Raw genomic sequence first — 12,042 nt, 5'->3', positions numbered from 1 at the left:
GCACTGTGGAGAAATATGCGTATTTGGCACTGTGGCAGAATATCTGGCACTGTGGCGGCATTTGTGTCTGGCACTGTGGGGGCATATGTGTATTTGGTACTGTGGCGGAATATCTTGCACTGTGGGGGCATATCTGGCACTGTGGACATCACATTGTGCGGTGTAATGGGCATCATGGTATGGGGCGTAATGGACATTACGGTGTGGGGAGCATTGGGTAATTGCCATCACAGTATGGGGTGTAATGGGCATCAAGGTGTGCAGCATAATGTGTGATTAGCATCACAGTGTGCGGTGTATTGAGTAATTAGCATCGCAGTGTTGGGCGTAATGTGTAACTGGCATCATGGTGTTCAGCATAATGTGTAATTGGCATTACGGCATGTGGCTTTATGTGTAATGGGTATTACAAGGTTCGCTAAAATGTGCAATCTGCAGGTACACAATACAATCATGGTACAGGCAACGCCCCTTATGATAGGCCACGCCCCTAATTTTTCGGCGCGCCTACGGCGCGCAGAAGCATTCCTTCCGGCGGTGACTTGGCTGATTATGGGCCAGTGCTCTGGACTTGCCCCCTAGGCTAAAAGTTGCCAGCCAGCCCCTGGCTGCCGGTGTCTGGGTACTTTAGCGATAAGCGGTAGCAGTTCTCTCAGCCAATCAGAGGGCTGCCTAGTGTTTTAATTTGTTGTTGTTTTTTTTCAAATTCTGTCACCACGCTGACCCCCGCCGCCTTCTAGCGCTACTGCATAGCGCTATGCTACTCCGCCACCCTCCGCCCGCCCTCTTTCAGCACCCGATGTGCCATCGCAAGATGGGGGCATTTTCTTTACCATAGGATGCGACCGGATGGACGGCATTAGGGAACGATAACCCCCACCCTTTCTCATGCAAGCCATGCCTGACCTACCCATCCATACTCCAAATCAACATAACCCTTACCCCATTTTACCAAACCATTCTGTAGACCCAGGGCCACCAATACTTAAGGTGGGCACAGGTGATCCAAGAGGCGTGGCCAAATCTTGGAGACATGGTCACATGCACACTCAGCCAAGAAGTGGTGCATTTGTTCTCCTCCACCATTGTCTCTGACCCTTACAGAGACCATCAGACAGGCCTGTTCCCTTGTTTTAAGCTCTCTCCACCCTCTCAGTGTCCCCGTACAGTGACCCTTAAACCTCTTGGGGTACATACAGCTGGACTATAGCATTCAATTTGGGATTATTATAGTGGATGGCAAGGGGGCACAGCACAGCCCCAATTTCATTACAATGTTCGGCCTTTCTACCTGAAATAAGGTTCCATTGTTATATTACATGAAATGATTTACATACTTGATATGTAAAATAAATAATCCGCCTCTTACCATTGAATGTATAGGGTGTGGCCAGTTTAATAAGCGCAATGTCATTGGCCATGGAGCTAGCCTTGTATCTGCCGTGGTAGAGGATCTTCTCCACCAGGAAAGAGTTGGTCGGAGGCTCTAGAGGCTGATTGACCAATCCCACCTGTACGCTCCATGACTCTGGAAAATACAAGCTGCAAATGAAGCGGGGGAGAGAACTTAGATACAGCGTCATTTATCCTGCGCTTGTCTGCAGATTTACTATGTGAACTGTGTGTTTATGTGTCTATGGGGTTTAGTCAATGGTTTCTGCCAGCTGTGACAGTCGGCATTCAACTGACCCCCTGCACAGGCTGGGTTTTTGCAGCGACATGGAAACGGTGTGTGCGGCCGCCAAAACAGAGAGGCTCGCGGCTAAATGCAGCGGGAGATCCCCCGAAACATTGGCAGGTATTCAATGCTGTTTGCAAGTGGTGACAGCGAGCAGGGCTTCCTGCTCGCTGTCACCACTCACCCTGACAGCATTCAACACAGCCTCCGCATCCGCCAATTCCCCCTCGCTCCGTTTTTTGAGCGAGGGGGAATTGGCGGATGCGGCTCCAGAAGCAGCGAGACCCGCGGCTAAAAACTGTGAGTTTTCTGCAGGAGCCGCGGGTCTCGCTGTTTTGGGGAATTCTCGCCGTCCTGTGACGGCGAGGATTTCCCCAGAACGTTGAATAGAGCGAGCGGCCCGGCGCGGGGGTTAAACAGCGAGGATCGCTGGTTTTCAGCAATCCTCGCTGTTTAACCCCCTCGCCGGCCGCTCGCTGCGGCATTGAATACCCCCCATTGAATACGGTGAGCGGACGGCGCAGGGGTTAAATGGTTAAATTTGTTTTTGGCGATGCCCGCTGTTTACCTTCTTTAACCCCCTCGCCAGCCGCATTGAATACTGCCCTATATGTGTCTAGTACAACAAGGACATAAGATACAATATCTTGCACAAACAAATGTTTAACATTTCTTATTATTGCAAGCTGCTGGCCAAATTCGGTCCCCTGTCCAACGGTTGGCGTTTGTGCTTGCACATAACCCTGGGAGTGAGCGGCTTCTGCGAGTTTTACACACTCAACGGTGGGTGGGAAGGGGGCGGGCATGGGACGAAAGCAGGGGGAACGCCCCAGCATATTATGTGCATGCCTATAAAAACGCTCAGCATATCCCTGCAGACACGTGTGGGGCGGCCTCTAGCATCCTCAAATACGGTCTGCTGTTAATGTACAAACATTTTGTGAGGGTCATTTTCATTAACTGAAGCCTGCCAGGAGAGCCGGGACCGCAGACAAGATCTGCGTGGCCCGGCGTGGTGGCGGAGAGCAGAGGGGTTAAGCAGATGGGTTGGGTGGTTGGCAGCGGGCTTTATTTTAAGGGGGCTTTATTTGAAGGGGGCGGACGAAAATCTTTACGACACTGTGGAAAACACCCTAAACCAAGATGTGATTATGAATACAGACTTCAATGTATCTGTGATAGTTGTTCATTGTATTGTCATTCTGTGACGCCTCAAGAAAAATATTAATAAAAAATAATAAAATTGATTCTGCATAGTATACAGTGATAGCAACGTCCCTGCTGTCACAGTAATTGTTATAGAACAGCGCTCGCTGTCACCGATAGTACTGTAAAGTATACAGACGTTTTATATCTGATCACACTGACACCGAAACCATATGGCTGCAATCCCGGTGCCAGATATATACACACACACACACAGAAGCAGGCACAACACACAGATGCACACGTGTATAATGACAGTCTTGTGATAAGTATGTAATGCTGTCTTTTGTGTCGGTATATAATGTTGTCTTGTAATAAGTTAGTATATACATGTAATGCTGTTTGTGTATCAGTAGATGAAAGACATAAGACACTATTATATAGAAGAAACCATATTGTATGATGACATACAATTATCCAACTTGTCTGTCTTTCTGAGTCTCTCACACCTGCATTTATTTCTCACTCCTTTTCGCCCCTGCACCTCTCTTTCCCTCTCTCACCCCTACACCTCTCCTTCCCTCACTCACCCCTACACCTCTCCTTCCCTCTCTCACCCCTACACCTCTCCTTCCCTCACTCACCCCTACACCTCTCCTTCCCTCTCTCACCCCTACACCTCTCCTTCCCTCAGTTACCCTGCACCTCTCCTTCCCTCAGTTACCCTGCACCTCTCCTTCCCTCTCTCTCCTACACCTCTCCTTCCCTCAGTTACCCTGCACCTCTCCTTCCCTCTCTCTCCTACACCTCTCCTTCCCTCAGTTACCCTGCACCTCTCCTTCCATCTCTCATCCCTGCACCTCTCCATCCCTCTCTCACTCCTACACCTCTCCTATCTCTCATCCCTGCACCTCTCCTTCCCTCTCTCACTCTTACACCTCTCCTTCCGTCACTCACCCCTACACCTCTCCTTCCCTCAGTTATCCTGCACCTCTCCTTCCCTCTCTCACTCCTACACCTCTCCTTCCATCTCTCATCCCTGCACCTCTCCTTCCCTCTCTCACTCTTACACCTCTCCTTCCGTCACTCACCCCTGCACCTCTCCTTCCATCTCTCATCCCTACACCTCTCCTTCCCTCTCTCACATCCCTTTATTTATTTATTTCTTTATTTATGAACAGTTTCTTATATATATATAGCGCACAAAAATTCCCCAGCGCTGTACAGAGAATATTTGAACATTCACATCAGTCCCTGCCCCAGTGGAGCTTACAATCTATATAATAAAGAATACAGTATCTATCCTTATGTATCAATGCCTATTTCCCTATAGATTGTAAGCTTGCGAGCAAGGCCCTCCTACATTTTGACTGTCTGTAAATACCCTGTTTTGTTGTATCACTGTCCCCTTTGGAAAGCGCAACGAAATATGCTGCGCTATATAAGAAACTGTTAATAAATAAAATAATAAATAAATATTCCCTACCACATGTACACGCACACACAGACATTCTAGGGTTAATTTTTTGGGAGCCAATTAGCCTACCAATGTATTTTGGGGATTGTGGGAGGAAACCGGAGTACCCGGAGTACACCCACGCAACCACGGGTAGAATATATAAACTCTGCAAGTTAGGGCCAGGGTGGGAATCGAACCCGTGGCCTCAGTGCTGTGACCATTCCACCATCCGTACTACCCCTTACACCTCTCCTTCCCTCGCTCACCCCTTTCTCTCCCATGCACCTCTCCTTCCCCCTGCCACACTGCACCTCTCCTTTCCTCTCTTACCCCCTGCACCTCTCAAATTAAATAAAGGTGGACCTAATACTAAATTGGACAGAGTTAAAACGTTACTACACCTTTTGGTTTCAATATGGAAGGCATTGTAGTGGCCCCAGACCTTTAATCTGCTGTGACAAACCCACAAATAGCCTCCACTCCTGCCCCTGTAACATACAGTATGTTACAATGGATATAGATGGGTATCTGATTGGGTATTCAGCTATGTGACTGGCAATGGTTATTTGTGTGTGGGACAGGAGGGGGCAGGGCCACTACTCTGGGCAGGGCCACACCTTTCAAAACATAGTCACTGGCTGATGGGTGTGCCAGTCTACTGGGAATCATCTCTGTAAGCCCTATGGCCAATCCAGCCCTGGGATCATCCCACAAAATGGCCGCCCTATCTTTGTAGTTGATACGCTGGTAAACGCTTTCTTTGCACTTAACGGATGACCCTGAATATTTGTCATTGCAGAAAACACTTTACTGAATGTAAAAACCTTGAGGGAGATGTATCAACGCTTGGAGAGAGATAAAGGTGAACAAAGCCAAGCAGCTCTAAAATGTCATGTTACAGGAACTGATTGGTTGGTAGTTTATCTCCCTCCAAGGCTCGATACATCTCCCCCATGCCTGCTGACACTTACTCGTACACGCAATGTGCTGCAGTCACGATCCACTGCGCGCTAATCAAAGATCCGCCACACAGATGAATGCCTTGGAAGGTCAGGCTGGCTTGCCAGGGCCACTGTCCATCTGCAGACATGTTCCCACCCACTATACGTGTAGACGAGCTGTAACTGGGACGGTTCCCACAGACTGCAAACGAAAAGATAATATTATAATGGTACTGTGCGCCTGATGTCTCCCCTCGGTAAAGGCTTCCATCTTGTTGAAGCCAAAACATAGGAAACAATTATATCCCTTGATAGGACGGTATTGGGATGCCGGTGCTTAGGATGCCGGTCGTCAGAAGACCTAGGTGGTAAGTAGTCTAACCTTACCCTCTCTCCCACCACCCGCTAGAGAGGAAGAGGAGGGGAATTAGCGCCATTGCCTGACACATATTTACACCAACATGTTACCTGCGTCCCCAGATTATTAACAAATACGGTACTCACCGAGACACTTTATGGTGGTGACATATCCCGAGGAGCAATGTTCCCTAAAAAAGGAAACAAAAGTGTTTTTTTGCAGGAAGATTGTACATATATATTCTTTAGGTGAATGCAGCCTTTTACCATGAATCCATTCAGTCTATGGGACTGATTCAGGCCTTTTCAATCGGCTGTGTACTCTCATGCGGCATAGGTCTGACTGAAGGACTATGTACGAAGTGTCGGAATGTAAAACCCAGAGCTTCGGATAGTGCTAATTCCCTAAATTTAAAAGAGCAATCCTTCTAGTTAGGGCCAGATTTTGCCACTAGGGCCGTGAGGCACGGACCTAGGGGTGGCACAAATTAAGGGCAGCAGGCAGCTAGGAGCCTCTCCCGGTACATGTCACTAGCTCTGGGTCCCTATGGGTAGCAGCATCAGATGACTGAGCGGCAGCACTGACATCACCCCTTGCACAGCTGCCTGTAGAGACCACGAGCTAGCAGGTGTCCAGCGGTACCTGTGCTGTAGCCGCCGCTAGTGCTCCCTCCTTGGGGCTCCCCTTGCCGGCATGCACTCTCCCTCCTGCCCATCCATGGACCCAGCGCGGAGGTGTCGGTGTGACCGGCCACCAGCTGCAGGAGCCTCCGGCAGGAGGGTGACAGGGGGACACTGCAGGTGGAAATGGAGGAGTACTGGTAGCTTGGAGAGGCAGTTGGAAGACGTGCTGGCAGGGCTGCTCTCCTCCTCCGTCACCGACCTGCAGGGCGAGGACCAGCGGCTGCGGGAGCAGGTGGAGAGGCTGACAGGCCGAGTGGAGGCACTGAGCCGGGCAGCGGGACTGAGTGCTGGGGATGGGCCAACCAGGAATGGGTTGGCCCATCCCAAAAGTGCAAATAGGCAAAAGTTTGGTGCCTAGGGGCGGCCTGACCCCAAAATTCTGCCCTGCTTCAAGTAACCAAGCCTTAAAAATATTGTCCTTTTAAATATTGGGCATGAGCACCATCAGAAAGGACAAGTCTAGAGAGGGTTTTCATTTGGGCCCCGCGTGGTAACTCACAGGGCCACAGAATATAAATGGTTTGTTATTAAGATATTATTTATTGCGTTTATTGACCATTTACATTGGGCACTTTTTAAATAAAATAATATATGCTCTACCCCTGATTGTTTCATGCTCACGTAGGCTGTTGGGGGCCTACAATAATTCCCGTGAGTTGCAGCTGTGGATACCTAGTTACCGAAATAATTCCATATTGTACAAGGTGCAGGCCCAGCTGCCCCATAATGCATCTATCTCCACTATGCCGATACTACTACAAATGTTCTGTATCGGTGATACGTTCCACCAAGGGCATAACTACCATAGGTGCAAGGGGTGCAGCTGCTATGGGGCCCAGAGCTGAAGGGGTCCCATCTTTGCTGTCTTACTAATATGTTTTACATTCATTTATCACCATCTGGTGCAAAATAGGGGGCCCTTACAAACTTTTGCTATGGGGCCTACTAATATCTAGGTATGCCTCTGCTTTCCACTGTTACCTGTCTGGGCTTGGATCAATGGGTCAACAGTTATTAGGTCAACACCAAACAGTCGACATGTATTAGTCGACAGGTGCAAAATGACAACATTATGAAAGGTGGACAGAGCTTAAGTTGACAGGCAAAGGTTGACTTCAATTTTTTTTTTTTGGGGGGGGGGGGGCAAATCTTGTATATCTCATGTTTTGTGACCATGATCAGTACAAATGTTTAACCTTATGGGCTTGCTTCGCTCGCCATGTTTTGGACAAGGTTACAATCAGTGGTGTTACCAGCCGGGTACAGTGCATGACCTGAGAGTATGCATGCGAACGGCCCCAGGGTATGCAGTGCATTGGAGGCTGAGGAGTCCAATCTCTTCGCAACCACAGACCTACTTATAGAACGGGGCGAAACACCAGGAACCAAAGACATCTGAAGATGACATTGCTTCTTCTGGAGTTTAGATGATGAAACGACCATTCCTGCCGGTGAAACGCGCCCATAACGGACAATGATCAGGCCCCTGGCTTGAAGGTGAGTGGGTGAAGCGCCAGGTAAGCCACACCCTACACATGTACGGTAGCAGCATCACCCTACAGCGCACATTTTACAATCAGGACTTTGTCTACCGCATCTGTTCAGCCGACTAATAATACCGACTTTCAAAGTGTGAATCAGGCTGGTGTATAGCCACCGGCACATTATCTGTCTCTGTCAGTCATCGGGGGATTGATAAATGTATATCATCAGCCATTATTCCATCATTATGCACTAACACCAACCTTTCCTGTATAACATGTTGCATCAGCGTCATCGCGGCTTCCACGTGTGACGATTGTGTGATTGACACAAAGTCTCGTCTAAACTGTTCTTCGAGAGCATCCACCGGCAGCGAGGAAGCGCTCATGAAGCTACAAAGTACAGTCAGTATTAGCTACAGACATTATGGTATAGCGCGTCTGAAATTAGGAGGAAAAAGAAACGTAATTTTTCAAAAATATTATACAAAATTATAATTTTTTTTTAATATATAAATCAGAAACCAGACAAGTTTGTTATAAGGATTTCAAGCCTTTGTTGTAAGGCTCATTCCTCACATGCAGATTATTTCTCGTGTTGTCCATCACTTAGAGCAGGGGTGGGGAACCTCTTTTTGTGCCAAGGGCCATTTGTATGGGGAATAAACCTTTCAGAGCAATATGAAAAAAATTCTCTTACAAATTGTCCTGCTGCAGCCGTCCCACGCTCTGGCGGCTGCCACTGAATAGGACTGACAGTCTCCGGCTGCTGTTGATTAAGAGAAATCTCGCGAGAACCACCGACCTCTCGCGAGAATTCTCCTGTACTTTATTCCCGGCAAAGCCGCCAGGCGGGTGGGAGGGCCACTCAGACCGGCTGAGGTTCCCCACCCCTGACTTAAAGCGTAGCAGCAATAAGAAATGTCCTTTCAGGGGAATGCAATAATCGTGTTTTACAGGGACACAAGACCCCATAGACCGAATTATACAGCGAGAGTTTATGATATTAGTCCTGGTTTGGATCATGCATGCACAAGGTGCAGATACAGCGAGGGACCCTAAAGGACCCTACACACATAGCGATGTGTGTGGGGCGACCTAGCTATGCTAGGTCGGGCTGTGCTGCGCCGCTATCGCATAGCACACAGAGCTGACAGACCACACACAGAGCGAGCTGTCAGCTCTGTGTGCTAAGCGACCAGACAGCGCCAGTGTTCTCCGGTGGGAGAACCCTGCCGATGCCGAGACTTTGCCAAACTAAGCAAAATCGCTTAGAAAATGCCTTAATCTCGGCATGTGTGTAGGCCGTATAAGTGTCCTTAATCTTAATCAGGACTTTCTAATGTTATGATTGGCTATAGTTTGGTCTTTAGGCATCTTCTAATACTCTTATTGGCTATACGATGGCCTTACTCTAAGAATGTTCTGGTGCTCTGATTGGCTACAGGTGGATCTTACTTTGTAAAAGTTCTTATGCTCTGATTGGCTACAGGTGGATGTTACTTTGCGAATGTTTTTCTGCTCTGATTGGCTACAGGTGGGTCTTTGTGAATGTTCTTTTGCTCTGATTGGCTACAGGTGAATGTTACTTTGTGAATGTTCTGTTGCTCTGATTGGCTACAGGTGGATGTTACTTTGCAAATGTTCTTCTGCTCTGATTGGCTACAGGTGGATCTTAATTTGTGAATGTTCTTTTGCTCTGATAGGCTACAGGTGGATCTTACTTTGTGAATGTTCTTCTGCTCTGATTGGCTACAGGTGGATCTTACTTTGTGAATGTTCTTCTGCTCTGATTGGCTACAGGTGGATCTTAAGAGGTAAATTGACTTATACCGTATTCACACTGCAAGTGTGAACTACACGGCTTTAACCTGGCATTTAAATGTCGGGAGCTGTGGCGACGGACCCCCGTTCTCACTGCTAGTTTTCCCAGATGAAGCTGTTCTACCGGGTAATTTGCTTCTTAACACGGGTTTTTTGGCAGTGTGAACGGGTCATTCTGTGTCTGCATACCCGGATCTCAAACACGGGTAAAAGGAAGGGTTTTACCCGTGTTTATAGATCCGTGTATGCAGACAGTTCACACTGCAAAAAAATTTGTGTTAAAAGACAAATTACCGGGTCGACATGTTAGACCCGGTAATTTGCCTTGCAGTGAGAATGGGGTTTAAGATCGAATGGGTATGAATGCTTCAATTTAATCTAAAATACGGCTGGTAAATTACCATCTGCTAATTTACTATCAGCCAAATTTCGGTTGATTTGCCACAAGCTCAGACAAAATCTGGTGTACGAATGAATACGCCATAGATAGAACTTGGCGGTATATGGCCATGAGTGCTATGGTGGTGTGCTCATTTACTAACATTCATAGGGCTGAATACAGCTGCTAATTCAGATGAATACGAATGGAAAATAAATGTAGAAAAATAAATATATCATTTAACAAAAACAAAACGGCATGGGGTCCCCCCTCCCGAGTATAACCAGCTCCGGGCTCAAAGATATGGTCCTGGTTGCACAAATATAGGGGGAGGGCGTCAAATAGGGTCCCCCTTTATTTCTATAGCCAGTACCAGGCTCTTGGCCCAGTCCTGGTTCCTAAAATACAGGGGGGACAAAAGGAGTAGGGGTCTCCCATATTTTGGAAACCAGCACAAGGCTCCAACAGCCTGCGGTGCCATGCCACTGCTGGGGGGAACTATGTATAGCTCCCCCAGCCAAAACATGAAACCATGACTGCTCACCCCAGGCCAGGTACCTGGGGAGTGGGGACCACCTTTTAAAGGGGTACCCCCGACATTCCTGGGAAGTGGACGCCACTGTAAAAAGGACTTAAGTAAAAAAAAATAGATGTTGGGTTTTGTAGTAGAACTACAAGGCACAGAAAGCCTCCCCCGCAAGTTGGGACTTGACGAACCACAAGTACCAGCATGTGGGCCATTAATGGGCCCACTGGGACTTTTAGTCCTTCTACAGAAGATTTTTACACACCACATACATACATACATACATACATACATACATACATACAAACATGCTTACCTATAGGGTCCCCCGTAGGCCTGTCCTCTTCTTCAGTAGTAATCCATAGGGTACCTGTGAAAAATATATACTCACCATCCTTCCAGTGTAGATCATGTCCTCTTCGTTCCAAGTAGCATCCAAGAGGGTCCACAAAAACAAATCCCGAATACAGCAGACTGAAAAGCTGCAAGTGTTTTGACACTTGCAGCCCCTCATGGAGAATGAGGGAATTTGGGTGTTCCCATGGGACCTCCACGCCTTATAGGCTCTGCGCGGCTCCATAGATGCCCATGTTATAAATTTAACATGGGCATCTATGGTGGGAACCGGCAACTGAGTTGTCGGTTCTCACCATAGACATAGAAACATAGAAACATAGAATTTGACGGCAGATAAGAACCACTTGGCCCATCTAGTCTGCCCCTTTTTTTAAACATGTTACCTCAAACCATATTTGATCCTTATTTTTTTGTAAGGATAGCAATATGCTTATCCCAAGCATGTTTAAATTGTACTACTGTATTTGCGTCTACCACCTCTGTTGGGAGGCTATTCCACTTATCTACTACTCTTTCTGTGAAAAAATTCTTCCTCACATTTCCCCTGAATCTTCCTCCCTCTAGTTTCAGTGCATGTCCTCGTGTTCTGTTGCTCCTCTTCCTGTGAAGAATGTCTCCCACCTGCACCTTGTTAAAGCCCTTGATATATTTGAAAGTTTCTATCATGTCCCCCCTTTCCCTTCTCTGCTCTAAAGTATACATATTAAGATCTTTTAGTCTTTCCTGGTACGTTTTGTGATGTAGGCCATGCACCATTTTAGTTGCTCTTCTTTGTACAGTCTCTAATGTATTTATATCCTTCTGGAGATATGGCCTCCAGAACACAATACTCTAGATGAGGTCGTACCAATGACCTATACAGTGGCATTATTACTTCTTTCTTTCTACTGCTGATACCTCTCCCTATGCAACCAAGCATCTGACTTGCCTTCTTCATTGCTTTGTTACATTGCCTACCTGCTTTTAAGTCCCCTGAAATAGTGACACCTAGATCCCTCTCTTCCTCAGTAGTTTCCATTATAGTGCCATTTATACTATATTGAGTCTTTGGATTTCTGAGACCCAAGTGCATGATTTTGCATTTTTTGGCATTAAACTGTAGTTGCCATTCTCTTGACCATTTCTCTAATCTGCCTAGATCCTCAATCATTTGTTTTACCCCTCCTGGTGTGTCTTCCCTGTTGCATACCTTTGTGTCATCTGCAAAAAG

General features: G+C 47.3%; 1 protein-coding gene across 3 annotated transcripts in view; it reads right to left on the bottom strand.

Moving 5' to 3' along the window:
* TMPRSS3 (transmembrane serine protease 3) overlaps nucleotides 1-12,042 on the bottom strand; it is a 63,209-nt gene that overhangs the window by 33,603 nt on the left and 17,564 nt on the right. For all 3 annotated transcript variants that reach the window (XM_083171641.1, XM_083171640.1, XM_083171642.1), the window contains exons 6-9: nucleotides 8,011-8,139; nucleotides 5,729-5,772; nucleotides 5,255-5,426; nucleotides 1,370-1,542 (exon numbers count right to left, since the gene is read on the bottom strand). In XM_083171641.1, the coding sequence (XP_083027767.1) occupies nucleotides 1,370-1,542; nucleotides 5,255-5,426; nucleotides 5,729-5,772; nucleotides 8,011-8,139 (518 nt within the window). The remainder of the gene's footprint in view (nucleotides 1-1,369; nucleotides 1,543-5,254; nucleotides 5,427-5,728; nucleotides 5,773-8,010; nucleotides 8,140-12,042) is intronic.

This window comes from Crinia signifera, chromosome 2 (genome assembly GCF_055691185.1).
Source record: "Crinia signifera chromosome 2, ASM5569118v1, whole genome shotgun sequence".
NCBI classification, from domain to species: Eukaryota; Metazoa; Chordata; class Amphibia; order Anura; family Myobatrachidae; genus Crinia; species Crinia signifera.
The sequence above is the reverse complement of the archived record's forward strand: the minus strand, read 5'-3'. Positions and strand labels throughout refer to the sequence as shown.